This window comes from Rhinolophus sinicus, linkage group LG09 (assembly GCF_036562045.2).
Source record: "Rhinolophus sinicus isolate RSC01 linkage group LG09, ASM3656204v1, whole genome shotgun sequence".
NCBI lineage: Eukaryota > Metazoa > Chordata > Mammalia > Chiroptera > Rhinolophidae > Rhinolophus > Rhinolophus sinicus.
In genome coordinates, this window is record NC_133758.1 from 10,636,396 (window position 1) to 10,657,907 (window position 21,512).

Consider the following 21,512-nt stretch of genomic DNA (forward strand, 5'->3'; position numbering starts at 1 on the left):
CGGTCTGCTACTAGCACCAGCGAGCAAAGCCGCTCTCTGCTTGAAGGCAAAACTCCGCACCCACTCCCGTGTGATTGGCCAGAAGATGACGGAGGGGGCTGGACTTACCGAGGATTGGTCCTAGAATTATCGCGAGAGCAGTCGTTGACCAGGTAGGTTTCGGGGGGCGTTCCGCGGTTGAGAAGCACTTGTGACGGTGGCTCAGGAACGTTCTCTTGGTTCTCCTTTCAGGAGGCAGAGGAGGATTCTCCCTAAGAGTTGAGTCCTGCCTTCGCGCTGAGGAGGCCTTATTCCCGAGATCAGGCCTGACCCGGACAAACCCCAGGTAAAATCCGGGGGATCAGTGCGCAAAGTTGCGGTGGCACCGAAACTGGCCCACCTACGGCCACGGACACGCTGCCTCCTTAGCCCGCTTCACTTTTTCTTGCTGTCTGTTGCCAGTTGGTGACATTTGCTCCGCACGTGTAGCGGGTGCCCAGAGCAGTAGTTAGAATTTGGCGACGTTTCCTTCCCTTGCCAGCCCATGTGCTGGCTTGCCCTGGAGGCCTGGCGACAGCACTGGTAGTAGATGCCTCAATAAACACATAGGATTTAATACATGATTTGCACAACAGGGACCCTTCAAAATAGCAAATGCTGTCCCATGAGTAGAGAGAAGTAAATTAAGCCTAGAAACTTTTATTGACCTGGTCAGGTCAACTCCACTTATAGTAAGTGGAGCTAACTTCAGTTCCCTTGACGTCCAAAGCCGTGCTTCTCCCACGATGCCTTGCAATTGTCCATTTAGGCTGAAATTCAGATATTGACTGTGATAGTTATTTTAGAACTTACATGCTTTAGACAATTTTGATTTTCTTTGTCAAATGTTAGCACATAAAGTAAGTATACTAAGTTTGGAAGTTCAGCATTTATCCTTTATGTCATTCCTTGATTACAATCCAAGGTGGTAAAGGGACATTAATTTCTAGCCAACAGTATTAGAACGCTATTCCTAAGAGCTGCTCTTTTTTTCACACATAAATTGCCACTTTTGCAGGTTTAAGGTTTCCTTTCTTTCTGTATAGCTTCCTTTAAGCACCCAAATAAATATCAGTAATTATGTTATCAGGTAAGTTACATATTACATTGAAGCAGTAAAGTATCTCCTTTAGCTCTGTGGAAAAATTAAAATAGAGCATTCTTATATAACCTGGTAGGTCAGGTTATTGGTTTACATGTAAAGGTATGCCAACAGTTAAATGTAGGCTGTAATTTCAGTTCACCCAGGCTCAGTAAACTACAATTTTCGTTTGAATAAGGCTTTGGGTTTTTTGCTTTGTTTTTGCTAGAAGTTGTTTTTTCATTGTTAGTACTAAGAATTAAAAAATATATATATAGAACATTAACTCCTAATGTTCAAATTCTAAATATTTTTTCTGTGCCATTTATTGAAGAAAACCATTAAAATAATCGTTGATCTTAGAAAAATAGCATAGACTAGCTCATGCTGTATTCTGTTACATATTTCTTAGCAAAAAAGGATTGCTGATCTTTACGTTAATTGAGTTTGCCATATAAATTGAAAATAGAACCAATTTCTGGAATGGAGGAATGGGAGGGATTACTGAATGGCACGGAAAGGGCATGATTAGAAATGGAAACTATATACAATATTTCCATCTCTGTAATGAAGAATTTTAGAAACCTCCTGCACTTAGGGTCCCTGAAGAGGATTGTTCTTATCAGGTGGAATTGCCTAAAGTTCAAATCACAGTTATACCAATTATTTGCTGTGAGACATTAAAAAAGTGGTACTTAGTATACCATAAAAGATGTTCTTATAGTCAGTTATCAATTAATGTAATATTAGTTTATATTGAGAATATTTTAAAATCAATATCAACTATTTAGCAGCTGAAGCTGGAAAAAGCAATTTAGTCAGCAGGGACCAGAGGAAATAGGGTCTGACTTCTAAAGTTGAAAATAGAAGTAAAATATGTTTCCTCAGAGAGTTGTAAGAAGTTGGATCTGGAAGCTCTTCATGATTTTTATAAATCTGCAGTTTGTTGTTTCTACTTCATAGCCTCTAATCATGGACTTGTTTCTGTGACCGTCCAACCATAACAATCAACTGGCCTGTCTTCTCAGTAAGTACTTTTATTCCCCACAATACATACAGGTGTATTTATCAATTAAAAATGTTTAAGAAGTAGCACGTGTTAGAAAATTAATGATTGCTGATCTCTACTTAAAATAATTTATTATTAATGTTTTGGGAATTTTTTCCTACTTAGCAAGATTTGCATTAATGTAGGTCTTACAGCTAATGTTTCATTGAATAATCAGGATAGTCATTTAAGTTTGTATCTTAGCGCTGAACATGTAAGATTGCTTTTTTTTCAAGTACTTCAATCATTTTAGTGTTTAAAAATTATTTTTGGCTTTAATAGTCTTCAGAATAACCCCAAGAACATTTTAAATGCAAGGTTTGGTTGATTAAAATTTTAGAAATATCTGATTTTTAAAATGTGTAGTAAGCATTCCATGGGCATAAACTTTTATTGGTACATGGATATGTGCTTTTTAAAATCTTTAATAGTTATTCATTTATTTTGAGAAGTTTCTAGATGATTCAACCATAACAAAGTTTTTTTTCAATACATCTGAATAAAGTGTGATTCTGTTTAAAGAGAAATATTAATAATATTGCTTAATATACATGAGTTTGGCAATAATACAATAAGTAGTATGTGAAGGATGAAATTTGGAATCTCTGCGATTTTATGTGTAGTAAATGACTTAAGCATAAAAGTTTCGTGTCTTTTTAATGTATCACGAATCTTCACAGTTCTCACGGATATGTTCTGGAGGAATAAAAAGAGAAGCAAGGCAGCCTCTAGTGGCAATAGTGCATATTACATGTACTTTTGAAATAATCCTAAATAATTTATTCAGTAAACATTTGAGTCCTCACTAAATTCCTGAGATTGTGATGAACGATGGAGAAGCCTTGTCTTGCTGTCATGAAATTATGGTTAAGTGATAGAGACAGACAGTAATCCAAATAATCAAACACATAGCTACGTACTGTATTTTGCCATGTATAATATGCTTCCATGTATAATGCAAACCCACTTTTTTGGCCCAAATTTCAGGGAAAAAATCTTTCGTTTTAATTTTTTTGATTCAAATTTTTATTTGTTTACATTTAGATACTTTTTTGTACTATAAAGGAATTTAACATTTATTTTTTAACATATTATGGTACAAGAAATTTATGTAACAAATAATTACAAAACATAAGAACAGATACAGGTGCAAGAAATTTATGTACTGGTAACAAACTTACGATATTAATGCATCATAGAAGGCCAAGAACTCTTCATCATTGCAAGTTAGTCGTAAGTTCAACAAAACTGATAATCGTATTCCAGGGTATTAGTTTGCATACGGATATCATTATTGATTTCTAGAGTTACACTTTTAATTCGTAAACATAAGTAAAAGAATTAAAAACATTTATATAGATACGGAATTAGTACTACCTATGTATAATGCACATTCTTATTTTTCCCTCACAAATTTGGGCAAAAAAGTATGCATTATACACAAAAAAATACGGTAATTATAAACTGAAGTAAAAAGGTTTTGGTATCTTATTTGGACTGCATAGCCCTCCAGGAAGTGATGCCTGAAAGTACAAGCAAATGTTACTAGGCAGTGGGGTGAGAGAGGATGGAGGGTAGGTTAGAAGGGCTTTCTGTGGAGAGGAATTGTACCCATGAAGATCTTACAGCAGTAGGAAGCATGGGATACGTAAAGAAATAAAAAGAGGACCAGTGTGGTGAGATGCCATAAAGCAAGGGGGAGTGCTGAGACAAGGCTAGAAAAGTGGGCAGAAGCCAGTCCATGTAAGACCTTGTTGGTCGTAGTAAGGATCTTAGTCTTGATTAGGATGGGGGAGAAACCCTGAAGGGTTTTATATAAGGGGTGCAATGTTCAGATTTACATTTTGAAAAAGAAAAAAAAAATACATGGCTATGCCGCGGAAGAATAGGGTATAAAGAGTGACTTCAAGTTCTCTGATTTGCATACTTGGGTAGAAAGTGGTGTCATCTGAGATTGTGAACACTAGGGATTTAGGAGGGTTCATATCTAAACAGAGCTATGGTGAGTGGTGATACCATGAGTTTGGTTGTAAACATACTTAGTTTGCATTTCTTTGAAATATCCAAATGGATGTGTCAAGGTTGGAGTTCCAGATATGGATTTGGAGCTATAATTTGTTTAGACTTTTGCATATGGGTGATAACTGAAGCCAAGGGTATGATTAAAAATGCCTAAACAGATATAGAGTGAGGAGAGAAGAGGGCCTGTGATCAAGTGTCGACTAACTCCAAAATTCAGTGACCAGATAGAGACCATTCTATGTTGTTCAGAGATATGGGAGGGAAACTGAAGAAATAATGTTCACAGAAGCCAGGAAATGAGAACTACATGGTTAGAACAAAGACAAATTGGATGGGTAAGCCATGGAAGATGAAAACTCAAAAATAGCTATTATCTTTTGCAGCATTGGCTATCTTACTGAAAGCCTTCTTTCTGATGTGATGGAAACAAAGACTCAATTTAAATTGTTTGAGAATCAGGTGGTCGGGTTAAAAGAGATTGTATTCAATATTTTCAAGAAGTTTGTCGGTATTGGGGAGAAAAGGGCAGTCAATGCCTTAAAATTATTTTTGTATTAAGCTTTGTATTTGTGAGATGTATCCTTGTCATAGATGTGGCTTAATTCATTTTTTTCATGGTATTTCATTATGAATTATTGATGTAAGAATGTCCAAACCTGTAGACAACTTTCATCAAAATTTATTTGAGCCAAACAGAGGATACACCTGGAAGCAAGATCGGAACAGACTGATAAAAATGCATCTCAGAGTGACAGTTTGCAGCTTCTTTTATGCATTTGGAATTAGGAAGGGAAGGGAAGGTAGATTACATGAAGGTGGGAGAAAGCAAGACTCTGAATGGATTACAGGATAGTTAACAAGATGATGTGCTCTCTTGAGGATGGTTTTGGAGCCATTTCAAAGGTGTGTTAACCTAGATGCACGGAAACAATTGACAGGGCTTGAGGCAAAGAGGCTTGACCACCCACCATGACCTGCCCAGTTAGGTATTTACAATTAGACAACCCTGGGAGGTTACTTTCAGTAGAACCCTTTTTTTCCATCCACAGAATAAACAATGTATCTGTTCCCTATAGTTGGATATTGTTTCCATTTTTTATTATAAATGGCAAAGGCCAAGATTTGAGTTTGAAGTTTTTTACCTGTATCTGTATCTGATGTAGAATTTATCTTAAATTGTAAAGTGGTAGCTATACTAATATGTCTGTCAAGTTGGTTAAAAACGTAAAATTAGATTTGGTTAAAAACGTAAAATTTTTGCTCCAAAAGACGCATTAGAGCTGATGGTCCGGGTAGGTCTTATTTTCAGGGAAACACACTAAGGTTCAACGCGCCGCTTTCCGTATTGAAGATCCCTGCCTTTCCAGTTGGATGGTGCTTAGCAGAAGCATTCACTGTATTTTGTCATCACAACGGAAAGGCTCCGTGTCACACATCGCTTCTGGTATACGGCAATTTCTGTCAAATAAAAACATTACGGTGTGTCCTCATCCACCTTATTCACCGGATCTGGTACCATGTGACTTCTGGCTCTTCCCCAAAGTCAAAATGACCATGAAAGATAAATGTTTTGAATCAATTCAGGACATCAAAGCAGCCATGACAGTGCAAGCAAAGACATTCATGAAGAGGATTTCCAGAACTGCTTCAGAAAGTGGCAAGAACGATGGGATAAGTGTGTTCGAAGCACAAGGGAGTATTTTGAGGGGATTAATGGCAATGTGAATTTTACTGTAATAAATTTTTCTGTTTAGACATTCACCATATTTTTTGATCACACCTCTATTCTTCAGCCTCCATTCTATGACAGTTCCTCCATCTTTCCTTGTCTTTCATGCCCATGACACTTTGGAAGATTACTGGGCCATTATTTTGTAGACTGTCTCTCAATTTGGGTCTGTCTGATACATTCCCATGAACAGATTGAGGTTATGCATTATTTGGCAAGACATTTGAGAAGATGCGTGAAAGATGAGAAGAAGCCTGCCATGTGAAGAGCCCATCAAAGAACCCAGAGAGAGTTTGCTTGGAACTGGGAGGTTTTCCAGGATTCAAGACTCAGTGCCAAAAGCAAAAAGGTCCCAGGCAAACCAGAAGAAGGCCACCTCCTCCGCTAATACTCTTGGTTCCATCTCTTGGCTTTCACAAGGATTTTTAAGCAGTTATTCTAGCTTTTTGCTGCAGCATTAGCTTCTTTCTATATTCTAAATCATTCCTCAGTACAGAAATCTAGTGTCTCCTAGCCGAGGAAAGCCATCTATATGCCCCCGCATCAATTTTCATTTTTCTTCAGTTATCGTTCTCCCAAAGAGCTATAACTCATTCCACTCTTTCCTTCCCTCACCTCCTATTCACTTTTCAAACAGGCTCAGTTCTCGCTGCTGTGTTAAAATTTCTCAAGGTTAACAAGAGCTTTCAAGTGGCCAAATCACTCTTTGCTCCCGTTCTCGTCCTCCAATGTTTAAGTGTATCTGACAAAGTTGACCACACTCTCTATTCTTGCAACACTGATAATAATAATAATTTCTTCATTTGAATTCTTGTCATTTGGAATATTCAATGTTCCTTTTTAATTCATCAAATTTAGTTTGTTATACTATGTCTATTTGAAGTGATGACTTTTTCTTTAGGAGGGTTTGTGAGGTAAGCAAGAAGAGAAATATATATTGCAAGTGTTTAATCAAATTAAATTATCATTAGGAGAGTCAGTATTCAGCTGAAAAAATTGTTTCCTTATACAGTATGTTAAAAAAACCTTAAAAATGTTCATAGCCTTTGACTTAGTGATTGCACATGTGTATCTTAAACACATGAAATGTTTAAAAAGTTAGAATAAAAATTACATGTAAATTTAGATTTGTCGCACTGATACTTTTAATGGTGAAAAATTGGAAAAAACCTCATGGGGGTGGTCAGGAAAATTAAGATGCACCCATAGAATAGAGTGTGAGAAAGGTAAATGATGTGTGGGGAAAGGTTTTATAAATAACAAATGTTCATATATAATAAAGGAAAAAATCAATATATAAAACGTGAGCTTCTATAAAAATGTAGAAAGGAGAAAAACTGTGAGAAACTATTAATGGATTTTTCTTTATGTGGTAAAATTATAGGTAATTTTTCTTTATTTTCGACACACAGTGATTGTTTTATATTCAGAATGACATTAAGATGGTATTTGCTGTGTAATTGAAGCTCATGTATGTTAGAAAAGGCAGAATATTTATTCCGATAGTCTTACCTTATAAGGATTGCAGAATATTTTTTCTTTATTTTTTTAATATAAAAATAATTTTCTTTATGATGTGCTTGACTTTGATAAGGTTTTTTCCCCCAGTGTTTCACGTTTTTGCCGCCCTTTTCATGATGTAATTTTTCAGGCCAGGAAGAATAAGATGTATCTAATTAAAATTACTTCATCTTTGGTGTTTTTCAGCCACGGGTCACTATGTGTAACTAATGCAGTTACATTACAAGAAAGACAGGTTAAAATACTTTGTTGTTACTGGTTTTAATCTGCAGAGATTCACCAACAAAAGCAAATTATAGACTGGCTTCAGATGCGCTCCCATGGACAGTTTGATTTTGGCAGTTAATGGCATATACTGTCTTACAGTATTATTATTTAAATGTTTCACGTTGCTTAGTTTTCCACTCCCTCAGTTTTGTAAACTCATCAGATCTGTGACTGTGTCTTCTTGGTGTTCTCTGTAGAACTCCTGCACACAATTATGCACGTAATATGTACACAGAATTTACTGAATGAGGGAATGGAATCTTTTTGGTATTGGTTCAGGGAACTAAAATAAAGTGTTCCTTTAATGAGTGCAAATTTTCTGAAGCACAGATAAAATGTAACTGCTTTTTCTTCCTATAATTTAGCTAACTGGGCAAAAACGCCTGTTGTCTGCTCAACTTGGTGAGATAGTCAAGAGAAGGTAGAAGTCTCCTGCGTTGATAACCAAAAGTAAAAAAAAAAATCCACACACATTTAGATGACATTAAAATTCTGAGAATATCAATGGTTGTCATCATATGGGCAGCCATGAACACCAGGAGTTATATTTTCTGTTTTATACAGGATTTGATTTGACCGAACCCTAATTTGTTTTAGGACTCATTTAATTCTTTCTTTGTTTTTGATCTTATGTTAGTTTTTATAAGCTTAGTACACACTTAATTTTATTATAAATAGTTTATTGGAGCTAATTGCTTATTATACTTGAACATTTTCTTTTTGCTTGAGTGTACTTTATCATGTATTTTATTTCAGTATTATCTCATTAAATAATGTTTATTGTTACCACCATAAATGAAGTTGTGACTTATGTAATATTTTAAAATAATATGTTAAATCTACATGTAGTCATCAAGATATGTGAAAATATATAATTGCATTAAGGTTTACCCAAATTTAATTTTGCTCCCTATTGCAGCTTTTCTCGAAGGTTAATTGCTTGCCCCGGATATGCTGCTCTACTTCACTGTGGGATTGTTCGTGCATTTTGTGTTCTTCGCCTCCATCTTTGACATTTATTTTACATCCCCTCTGGTTCACGGGATGACTCCACAGATTATACCATTGCCTCCTCCAGCAAGAAGATTAGTGCTTTTTGTTGCTGATGGCCTGCGAGCAGATGCACTTTATGAATTCGATGAAAATGGAAATCCTAGAGCTCCATTTATTAGGTAAGCATGGCAACTGGAACAAAGACATCTCTGGAAAATGTGCGGATACTGCTTACCTCATCAGGTGGGGCACAGGAGTGATGATGAGAAAGAGAGCAGGTTACAAATACGTTTGCCTTTGTCTTAAGAATAGCACATTTACTTCCACCTGGGAGTTAGTTCGGTTATCGTGGAAGGCGATAACAGGTGAACTGAAATGTATGGCTTTAGCTGCTTGGCCTAACTTGTCCTAATTTCCCGAACATGGCTTACAATGCACTATATTATCTTTTTCTTTTAACATAAGCCTGTTAAATTTTTAAAATAATGCCAGGCATAGATATTAATGAATTGCCAATTACAATGATGTTTAACTACAAAATATTACAGACCTCAACTCAAAGTACACTTTCTATACTAAAGCCCTTCCAAGTCTCCATCGCTGTTTCATGTAATTTTAGATTCTATTAAGTGGTTTTGAAAAGAGATGTTTACTTTTTTTGACTTAGGGGTTCCCACACTTGTTTTTTTCCTCATTAGTGGCACGCCTCTCAAAAGCCCTTCTGAATGCTGCTATGGAGAGATTAAAACTCAAATTCAAATGGAAATTCATCTAAAATATTCTATGTTTTCCCACCCCCAACTGTCACCATTACTTTCTATCCCTTTACTCTGTTTTGTTTTTCTTTATAGTACTTAACATGTGCCAGTTCCATGAAGGCTGGGACTGTATTTTACATTACTTTAGCTCCAGTTGCTAGAACACAGTAGGCAATTAATCAATACAGAGGGTGCCAAAAAAATGTATACACATTTTAAGAAAGGAAAAACTATTAATTTTAACACTCAATATATACCGATAACAAAAGATGAATACAAGTCACATTTGACGTCTTCAATGACAAGAGGTGTTCAAAGTGGTTACCATCAGCGTCCGGACACTTCTGATGATGGCACACTCCTGCTTGAGCATAGATAACATCTCTTAAAATGTGTATACATTGTTTGGCACCTCCGGTATTTGTTGACTGCAGTAATAGTGAACAAACTTGAATTCTATGTTGAATTTCCAGAAAGAAATTCATGGTGGCTCAAAGAAATGTGTAATGTGCTAAAGGATAAAAATAAATAAATGAGCAACTCAGAGCAATAGGAAAATAAGATCAAACTAGGGTTAAATTCAGTATACAAAAATGTGTAACAAATTCCTACAAATAATTTTGAAAATTGGGTGATATAGTTGGATCAATTTCTTAGTTGCCAAAGAAAAGAGAAATATAGTTCATTGCAAAATTAAGAAGGTAAAAATATGCTGGTTGTTAAGGAAAAGATGAGCTTTAATGGTAGCACTTGCTACTCCGTTGGGTGTTAGGTAGTGGGCCAAGGAGTCACCCAGTTGATGGGCCTGTGTTGTATGCCATTGTGTGTTTGCAATTTCAGGAATCTTCTAGCTGCTTCTAAACATGTTTTTCAAAGGTTTTATTTGTATTTGTTCCTCTTTTTTTAAAAAAAAATATAATCTGAACTGATCAAAAATGTTTTTAAACAGAGGTATCCAAATTTTTATACGTCCCTCTTTCTAAGTTCAGTTTTCATTATATAACTAAAGAAGTTAAAACATATTTCTGTTAGCATGTAGTTCAATGGTTTTCAAGCTTTTACTTATTATGTATGTATTTTACCAAAATATCTTTGGTATTTTACCAAAATATCTTTTACCAGATACTTTTCTACAGAACATTTTGAGAGTTGAGAGTTTATCTTGAAAAATGTTACCACTGCCATGTTTTATAACTTGTCTTTTGCTCTTTCACCTGCAGTGGCATTACTGGTGGTTTAGCTTCCCCAAATTTTACAAATAATTGTGTTAAAATTTAATTTTGATACATTTTAGCAAAAGAAACATTTTGCCTGTTTTAATCTCAAATTTAGGAATATAATTTAACCCCTTAGTTTTTATTTTGAGAACTTTTCAAATACAGGAAAGTTTACAAATAAAAGATTATATAAAGAACATCTGTATACCCTTAACCTAGATTTAACAGTTTTTAACTTTTTTCATATTTACATTCTCTCTCTCTCAGTACACACATGCGCGCGTGCACACACACACACACACACGCTTAATTTTTTTCCTGAATAATTAGAAAGCGAGATAATCATGACACTTCAACCCTAAACACTTCAGCGTGTATTTAAGAGCAAGGACTTTCTCCTTCATGACCACAATACAAACATCACACCTAATAAAATTTAACATTGATAGGATAATGTTGTGTATATCAATTATTTATTATGTAACAAACGATTTCAATACTTTGTGGCTTAAAACAACAGTGGTGTATTTTGTCTTATGATTCTGTGCCGGTGTTTCTTTGTTCCTCCACCTGGGCTCACTGATGCTACTGAATCCACTGGTGTGGGGGCTGGGACTGGACTCAGCTGCATTAGAAGCATTTCTTTCCTTCTTAAATTTTGACTCACGTTTTTGGTTTTGACTCCTGTAATAATCTTATTTTTCTAAAGCCTTAACAGAGCATTCAATCACAGTCTATGTTAAGTACTAATCTGTAATATCTTTTAGGAATATCATAATGCATGAAGGCAGCTGGGGGATATCTCATACACGTGTGCCAACGGAATCTCGGCCAGGTCATGTAGCCCTGATAGCTGGGTTTTATGAAGATGTCAGCGCAGTTGCCAAAGGTATTGTCTATTTACACAATTTTTATAACATAATCAATCACAAAAATTGATTATATACTTGTAAATATTGCTTCTTTAATGCTCGTTGAATAATGACACAGGTAGAGCATGTTTTGAGGTACTTTTGACAAGTATTTTACTAGGCCTTTCTCACGTCGACACACTGGTATTGATTCAAGAACTAAGCTTTAGTCTTGTTTCCTTCTGTGCTATTGAAAGAATATGATTGGATGGATCCATGGTTTTCCTAGATGTTGACTCTCAAAAGTTCAAAAATAATTCTGTATTTTAATAAGAAGTAAATTTTCTATTGTAAGCTTTTAAAAAAAAGTGTGGCATAACACATGTAACATAAAATTTATTATTAGTTTTACATCTGTTCTGCAATTAATCCTCCTTGTTTTATTTGAAGAATTCTTCTTCAGGGGCTATCCTAATGCTTCTATATATTACTATTGTTATTATTTGCTTTTTGTCTCGATTACCTGAAGGATGGAAGGAAAATCCTGTAGAATTTGATTCTCTTTTTAATGAAAGCAAGTACACATGGAGCTGGGGAAGCCCAGATATCTTGTCGATGTTTGCCAAAGGTAAGAGTCATTGAGTATATTTCCTCAGTTAAATAGGTAATAAATCAATATGGTAATTTTTACATACTTCTTACTATATTTTATTGAGTTTTGAGATACATGTTTTAACATATTTAACATTTTTTAAATAGGGTTGTGTATTACAATAGAAAGACATGTCAATTTGATTTTTCCTTCTTAGTTGTACTTGAAATACTGGCACACACAGTTGTTAGTAGTGTCTTGGATTTGATGAAATGGTATATGGCTTTAGCATTTAACAGTTTATAATCTTGGGCAAATTAGATCACATCTCTGAACTTCAGTTTTCCATTTTGTAAATATGATGATAATTTTTACCTCATAGGTTTATTTTTGGATTAAATTAGATAACTCATGTGGAACATTTAGCAAAGGGCTTATCCCATAGCTCCTCATGACCATGATGGTGATGTCTGGTTCATTTTACTCTGATAAATTATGAAGAAGTTGGTGGATAGTCACATAAAGATTTAAACGTAAAATTTATATTTAGAATTCCTATTTTCATATATTCCAGATCATGCCATTTGGATTTGTTGTGTTTGTTTCTGTGCATGAATGTGCAAGCATGAAAAACCTCTAGATTAGAAAATTATTTTATATTACTTCCTAAAATCGCTTGGATTTTATTTCAATTTTATATCATTAAATGCCTTTTAGTGGGAGCAGAATGATTGGTCATTTCATTTAATGAAAAGGTTTTGTAACATTATACTTAGCCATGGGTGTAATTATAATAATGGGAAGTATTGAAGATTATTAAGTCTTGAAAGCAAAATACATGCTCAGAATTTTATGTATGACACTCATAGAACATTATTATGTAGGGCAGGCCCCAAAACTGCATACGGCTTGCCATTTATGTATTCCCTTTTTTGGAAAGCTGTTTAGCTTTTGTGGGTGGGGACTGGTCGTGGTGAGGATGGGTTAAGTTGCTATGGCGTACTACACTTACCTGTCTTCTTTTGGCTATAATTGATAGGACAGGACCAATGTCTGAATCAGAGACAGTCCAATAGGAATATTCCATTTTTTATGGTAACCAACAAACCCACTCAGATCTTTTACTTAGGATGTGAGAGGTAGAATGACTGAGCAGTGGAATAGTGTCAGTACTGCTAAACTGACGCTGTAAGAGATTGTCGTTTTATCTCTTCCTTATGTTCTATGAGAGCCTATCTCAGAAATTCACTAAATTGATTAGATTTTAATAAAGTCTTACAAATGTGTAAGATTAATATATATTTTTTTTACCCCATGAAACGGTTTGGCAATAAGCTAAATTTATTCCCTTATATTGAGAAATATATACATAGTCTATGAATAAGAAAAGTGAAATATTTGAATTTTCTTCTTGTTTTAAGAAGTTTGTAAACTAAATGACTTCATCTATTTTAGATTATAGCATCCTAACACATAACATTTTTTGACTAGTTTAATCCTTATAGGGAGACAAACTTTGGTGTTGATTTTTGTGTGTTAGTATTGTCAGTCTGGCAAGTGAATTAACTTATATGTAGTGTATCTGTAAAATTAAAATACGTTACTGTGAAAACAAAAACTGACAGCATGTGTTAAAGTGCAAAGCATGGTACATAAAATAAATGTTAATTATTCTTCCCATCTTTCTCTTCCCCATCATAACACAAAATGCTTTGTGAAAAATTCTGGTTACTCACAAAAATCTTTAAATTACTATTTCATATTTATGACAGTTTGAAAGTTTGTTAAAATTTTTTCCCCCAAATTTCCTTTTCAGGTGCTACGGGAGACCATGTTTTTACATATAGTTATGATGCTAATGATGAGGATTTTGGTGCCCAGGATGTAACAAAACTGGATACATGGGTTTTTGATAAGATTAAGGTGCGTGCTATTGAGCGGTTAATGCACAGCACACATATTTCTACTTAAAGTGCTAGAAAGGGATTTGTTAGTAGATTCGTCTTGTTTTCTACTTGCGTGAATGTAAAAGTTCTATATTGTAGCACACTATTTTTAAAAGACTGCATTCTAAGAAATTATATATTCTACAAAAACCAACTAATAGAAGTTTTTAAAGTAATTTTTAAGAAGATAACCTTTTTAAATTACGTGTTTCTGACAGTAAAATGAGCCCTAGTTTGGAATTCAATTAACCTGTAATTTGTTCCTAGTCTGCTGAATCATCCTAGGTAAAACTTGAACTTTCGTTGACCATAGAACCAGTCTCTTGCAGTAGTGGCACCATGTGAGCTGTATGAAAGCCTTTTGAAAAGTGCTGTTTAAAAAACTCATAGACACAGACAATAGTTTAATGGTTACCAGAGAGTAAGGGGGGTAGATGAGGGTAGATGGTGGTAGATGAGGGTAAACAGAATCAAATATATGGTGATGGAAGGAGAACTGACTCTGGGTGGTGAATACACAATGTGATATATAGATGATGCATTACAGAATTGTACTCCTGAAGCCTATGTAACTTTACTAACCATTGTCACCCCAATAAACTTAAAAAAAAGAAAAATGCTGTTTAAATGTAAGGCAATTATAATAACATAAAGTATATTTAAAAAAATTATACTTTATAAAAAATTCGATAAGTAAAAACAAATGAGAAAATTAGTCATAATAATATCTATGTGTTTCTTTAAGAAATAAGAGTTTTTTGAATATTTGGTAGGACAGTTATCACAGTTTCACTAGGAATCCAATCAAAATTCATCCAAGAGTGTGAGAATATCTCATTTGTGGCTATTAGCTCTCTCTATCAATCCATTGTTTCTCATTTCCAAATGACACCTCATAATTTATCTGTTGTAAGAAGCATTTATTGATTGACCCTAAATGATTCTTCTTTTTACCAACAGTGCCTTTTGAACTGACATTGTAGACTTCTCCATAATGTAGTCATTTTTGTTAATTTGTTTGTAAATGTACTCATCAATATGTGTTTGCATTTTTCTTTGAATTTACTTGGCAGGAATTAAGTGCTCAGTACATTTTTTGATAAATCCTATTTATTTTATCAGGATCCTTCCTCTTTGAAATTTTGTTTTTTTTATTTAACAGACTTTTGTCAACAGGGAATACTTTCAAGTTAAGTAAAACTTCTTTAAGAAAATAATTAACGAATTCCTTTGCTAATTATCACTTCTTAATATAAACTACTTAGGTTAACCTCTGTTTAAAGGCCTTTGGCTTCTAATTTCATATGCATAACTAAACATTTCTGAAAATGATGGATTTGATTCTTTGTGGATGGGCAGATATAACTGGTGGCTAGCCTGATTTTATGAGTTTTCTCCTTTCTTTATTTTAACATCACTAGTTGGTGATATAATAATGAACAGAAAAAAAGATTTGCCCATGACTTCATAAAGTATGATATATGTGTGTGTGTGTGTGTGTGTGTGTTGTGTGCGTGTGTGTGTGTGTATGTACATATATCAAGTAACAACAAAAATAGTAAATCATCAACAGTGGTAAATACTGTGAAGGAAAAATACAGGGACTGAGACTATATCTTTAGAAAATTCTCATCTAGACTGAACAGTTAAGGGAAGGCTTTCCTGAGAATTTTTGAGATGATTGCTGGAGAAATATGCGAGACAAAGGTAAAGGATGGATCTGGATTGCATGTAGAGAGTAGTATTTCAGGTCAGCAGCACTGGGTAAATCTTGGGCTCTGAAGGAAGAGCCAGCCTAAGGGATTTGAGGAACTGCAAGTGGGGAGGGGTTAAGTGTGGCAGCAGCCCTGACACAGAGCAGACTTTGAGGTACGGCCAGAGAGGGAGTCAAGGGTCTTCCCCGGGCCAGAGACTCGTGCTTAATTCAAGCCAAACAGTTTACAAAGCCATGCAAATTCTACTTCACAATTTTTAAAAAAATTGTAAAATACACATAGCAAAATTTGCCATCCTAGCCATTTTTAAGTGTACAGGTCCAGTAGTGTTAAGTACATTCGCATTGCAAACTGAAACTTTATACACTATTGCACAATTACTCCTTATTCCCCCCTCCAGCTCCTGGCAGCCACTATTCTACTTGCTGTTTCTATGTATTTGATGACTCTGGTTACTTCATATAAATGAAATCCTACAGTGTTTGTCTTTTTGTGACTGGCGTATTTCACTTAGCGTAATGTCCTTTAAGATGTTCATCCATGTTGTCACGATTAACGTTTTAAAACTCAGTTCATTCATTATCTCCTCTAGTACTAGGTCTTTGTGACTTCCCTTTGCTTCCTATTCAGCTTAGATACCCCTCTTTTATAGTCCCCTAAGGCTACTGGTACTGTTTTCTTTTTGGCTCTTGACAAAACGTTTCTTCAAAGTGCTGTATTTTATTCAGTGTTACCAGATCTTTATGAAATTAAGATCTCCTTTCTATAACCACTTTTTGGCCACAGAAAATAGCTCATTGCATATTTGAACATAAATGTCTCCACTGACAATAAGAACTATGTTGGTAAGCCTGAGGACAAATTTAAACAAAATAAGATAATTTCATGGTTATGTATAAATTTAATTAGATGTTTTCATGAGAATTTTAAAATAAAATAAATGAACTAAATTTCTTTTAACTGATTTGTTACACATAGGAATTCTTTCATGCTGCCAGAAAGAACCAATCTTTGTTTTCTAAACTAAATGAAGAGAAAATAGTTTTTTTCTTACACTTACTAGGAATAGACACAAATGGACATGCTCACCGACCATCATCGAGGTAATTTTAATGCTGTACTTAATTTCTTGTTTTTGAGGGAAACAGCTGTTTGTTTGAACTTTTAAAGTATTGTAATGTTTTCTTTGTAATTATCACAACAGAACCTATACTCTAAAGTAGAAGCTCTCAATGATACGAGATGTAGTATGATACAGAAGCTAACACACGTGCTGTGGCCACACTGCACATTGATACAAGTGAAATATAGCCTGTGTTCTCAATTTATCAAGGCAGAGAAAGAATTATGTATTTTAGAAATTCAGTAAACCGTAAAGTAAAAAGCATTTTTATGGTGTTAATATTTATATCACCAAAAAAGATGTAATTAGCTATTCCTTATTTGTTCCATTTAATTAGTATTGTATCTAGCAAATAATTGTATGAAGTTATATATACTGTATTTCAGGAGCACTCCTTATATAGAATAGCAAATATTTTTCTCACTTTTGCAGACCATAGGAAAGAGGAAGAATCCATGTTATAGTTTTACTCTTTATTTCGAGTTTGGTTTAGATGTGTGTAAGTGTAAAGCCTGTCGGTGACCTGCCAGTAACGAATGCCTCAGGCTCCCCTTCTTTAACACAATGCACCGTTTTAACTGATACCTTGTTCAGCAGCCTTGCCATCCTAGCCATGTTTAAGTGTACAGGTATGGAAAGCTTAAGTATAACTTATTAGAGCACATTACATTAACTTATGTACAAATGCTCCAAAGCAGGGGTGTCCAAACTTTTTTCAATGGTTTTCACCAAGGGCCATATGTGGTAAAATACACAAACAGCCGGGCCACTCACTCGAGGTGAAGTATGTATTGCCTCACCTGGTTTATTTAAGTAAACTAAATATATTTTTGGAATTTGCTGCGGGCCAATTAACAATGGTTCATGGGCTGCAGTTGGCCCGCGGGCTGCGGTTTGGACACCCCTGCTGTAAGGCATGAAAATATTCTACACTTGACACAGTGAGACCTGACCTATTTACGTGGCAAGAACAATATAGTTTTCACTGTAAGAGACCTGAACTTGAAAGGCATCATTATTGCATTTGAGAGACTTAATTAAAAACCATTCATTACAATGCATTTGCTCATCGGTAAACCATTTCTGAAAACTATTTCAGATTCTTTTGCATCTTTAAACACAGAAAATATTATTTTTAATAAATCTAAAGAGCTCTGATTTTAAAATATTAAAGATGAAGCCCAGAAGTATTTCAGGAGTTACTTTGAATGTCATGAGTTCATGTTGCTAACATTTTATTTTTCCAAATGGATCTAATTTAATTTGTTCTTCTGTTTCTTTTTAAACAGGGAATATAAGGACAATATTAAACTGGTTGATGAGGGAATTAAAGAAATTGTGTCCCTACTTAAAGAGTTTTATGGAAATGATGAGAAAACTGCATTTGTCTTGACCTCTGACCATGGAATGACAGACTGGGGTTAGTCTGTCTTGAAGCAATGTGCACTTCCTCATTAAAGTAGTGGTCACTGTAGCTTGCAGACAATGTTGAAGAGGATTGCCTGTCTTAGTCTATGCAAAGTGTCTAGCACATAATAAGTGTATGCTTAAAATGTTAGTGTAAAAAAGACTGATCTTACATAAAGAATCTTCTAACTATAGAAGGAATATACTCTCATTTAAAATGAGCAATTAGAAATAAGTGGGGAGGAAAAAAAGTACCTATTATTTATCCACCTAGGGTTAATTGTATGCGATGGCATATGGGGTGAGGTTAAGGTACTATTCTCGAGGGACCTCAGACTACTGAAAATCTACCCTAGACGAGCCTGTCCTCCCTGAGAGATTTCCAAGGTAAACACGGTGTGTGCACAGAGAGCTAAATAAGGCAACGGTGAGGTTCGGGTCCCCAAATCACAATATAGAATTCTAGGGAGCTGGTTCCACTTTGTAAAGGGCTTTTGGGCTGCACCAGCCAGAGTGGCCTGGAAGAGAAACATCTAGAGACTGTACTTTCCTCTCCAGAGCAGACCTAGCCTCAACTGCTTGCCCCAGATTTGGGTGGGGTTACTCCCCGAAGGCACTTTCTCTGTTCTTTCTGCCTTCGGAGCTACTCTGGTGGCATCTCCTCCAAGTATTATTATTGTTGTTATTGTTGTTATTCTTTCAACCAGAGTCACTCAGCAGACATTCTGCCTTTTGTTTTTGTTTATGTCTGTTTGCTGTTAATACCCTGACTTGCTTTGGAAATATTTTAAAACTAATTGTTTCACAGAGTTGCAAGCACTGGGGGTATGTGGTGGCTAGAATTAACTATAGATGAATTGACGCTTTAAAACTAATATTTAAAAAAAATATTTAGGTATAAGTTAGTTCTCATATACTTATTACTCTTGGTGTCTTTGTAGGTTCCCATGGGGCTGGTCATCTTTCAGAGACTTTTACTCCTTTTGTCACTTGGGGAGCTGGAATCAAGTATCCCCAAAAAGTATCAACTCAGCAATTTGATGATACACTTTTAAAAGGTATAAAATCTATCTTTATTGTTTTTATAAATATAACATTTTAAAATAAAACCAAGTTTATTTAAAAAATCACTTTTAAGTTACAGTCTTCATTTTGATATTGTGTAATTGCTATTTCTATGTATTACTTTTGTATAGTTCGTGTTATTTGGTTTATAATATTCAGCTTGAAATATATAGTCTCAGTTATTTGCCTGACAAAAGTTCAAGTATAAATTATACTATTGATTTTTTTCTCACATGCCTTATTATAACTGGGATTTAGATGAAACCCTGGGTCAAATCTTACCTGCAATGATTATCAGTTAGATTTGTCACACGTATGTAATAATTGATGTTTCACAACTGGACAGATTTTGCTTTGCCCCGTCTCTAGTACTTTTGAAATCTCTCTGTGTTGCCCAAGCCTCCCTTGCTTTTCAGTCCATGAAGAAAGGAATTCCTTTTTCCTGGAGCTCTGCTTGTTTTATAAGGTAAGGTTTTTTCCAGAGTTCCAAAGTTTTCACTAATTGGACAAAAGAATTCCTCTCAAATGCCTTGCTCCAGATTAGTTGCATCAGACTCATCCAAAGCACTTGTTAAAAATACAGATTTAAAAAAAAAATATATATATATATATAGATATAGATATAGATTTCCAGACCTTGTCACTAGATATTTTGAGTCCAAGAGTCTGGGTGAAGACTAGAAATTTTCTTTTTAAAACCTTCTCCAGGGATTCGGACTCAAGCTGTGTTTAGGGATTTTTACCAGAGAAGACTCTTTTTGGTTTGTGTAATAGAATTTCCCTAGAAACTTGCTTTCTTGTATTGCGTTCATTTTTTTTATTGAAGTATAATTCTCATACCACAAAATTCACATTTTTAAAATTGTATAATTCAATGTTTTTATTATATTCACAAGATTATGTAATCACCTCTACTATCTAATTTCATAAGCCCCGCAAAAACTCCTTACCCATTATCATCACTCCTTATTCCTCCTTCTGCCCATTACCTGGGAACCATTAATCTACTTTCTGTCACTTTGGATTTGCCTATTCTGGACATTTCCTATAAATGGGATCATTCATTGTGTGGTGTTTTGTATCTGTGGCTTCTTCCACATGGCATAATGTTTTCAAGGTTCATCTGTGTTGTAGCATGAATCAGTAGTTTATTTCTTAGAGCTGAATAATATTCTATTGCTGTATATACCATGTTTTATCTATACAGTCATCTTATAGACATTTGGGTTGTTTTCACATTTTGGCTGTTAGGACAATGCTGCTATGAAGATTTGTATGAAAGTTTTTATGTGGACATATGTTTTAATTTCTCTTGGCTAGACATCTAGAAGTGGAATAAGTAGGTCATATGAAACTATGTTTAATTTTTTGCAAATGCCAAACTGTTTTCCGAAACAGTTGTATCATTTTATATTCGTATGTTCTGCAGTAAATGGATTAGATTGGGTCTAAATACAAGCGAGGTTTGTATTTAGGAGATAGAACTATTTTGGCATTTGATTTCTCAGTGAATTAATGTTTTAGAATCACATGACTTCAAGAATCATTACAGAAAGAATATAGTTTTTCTTATATGAATATTAAGTATCTTAAGTTACCAAGAAAGAGAATATTCATTTTTTTCCTAATCAGTGATTACTATGAAATTTTAGTAGCTGACTAGTAGTAGCAGAAACATAATTTAAGCTTTATTATCTTATTAAAGGATATTTCATCATAAAAATATCTTAGAACCCTTTGGTTGTAGTCATACTAACAATTGTTTTCATGTGCCTTTTAGTTTATGCTTCCTGCCTTAGACTTTTGATGTTTTGAAACAATTATATCCAAATGAGCATTTTTAAAGTTTAATAAATCATCATAGAAAACACCAAATATTTAATTTTCAGTTATTCTTTTAAAATTCTCATTTTAAAAATAACAACACCCTTTTGCTTCACAGGTACTTTACTTAAAATAGACTTTTCCAGTACTTATGTTTTTAATTAAGCGTTGACCCCTCATAATAATGAAATGATTCATTTTTTTTTAAATCTTAACATCAACTTTTGTGTCTAATTGTGTCTTTCAGAATGTAAATTGGAGTACTGGAAGAGGCAAGATATCAATCAGGTATTCATTTCAATTGAATCATGTTCAAATTTAATTATCTCCTATAA

At 34.5% G+C, this 21,512-nt stretch overlaps 1 protein-coding gene across 1 annotated transcript in view; it reads left to right on the forward strand.

Moving 5' to 3' along the window:
- The first annotated feature begins 148 nt into the window (after positions 1–148).
- PIGN (phosphatidylinositol glycan anchor biosynthesis class N) overlaps positions 149–21,512 on the forward strand; it is a 90,165-nt gene continuing 68,801 nt past the window's right edge. The window contains exons 1-10 of the mRNA XM_074339876.1: positions 149–325; positions 2,063–2,126; positions 8,606–8,858; positions 11,422–11,543; positions 12,035–12,133; positions 13,914–14,020; positions 16,737–16,861; positions 18,171–18,301; positions 19,230–19,346; positions 21,425–21,465. Of these exons, the coding sequence (XP_074195977.1) occupies positions 8,638–8,858; positions 11,422–11,543; positions 12,035–12,133; positions 13,914–14,020; positions 16,737–16,861; positions 18,171–18,301; positions 19,230–19,346; positions 21,425–21,465 (963 nt within the window). The 5' untranslated portion in view covers positions 149–325; positions 2,063–2,126; positions 8,606–8,637. The remainder of the gene's footprint in view (positions 326–2,062; positions 2,127–8,605; positions 8,859–11,421; positions 11,544–12,034; positions 12,134–13,913; positions 14,021–16,736; positions 16,862–18,170; positions 18,302–19,229; positions 19,347–21,424; positions 21,466–21,512) is intronic.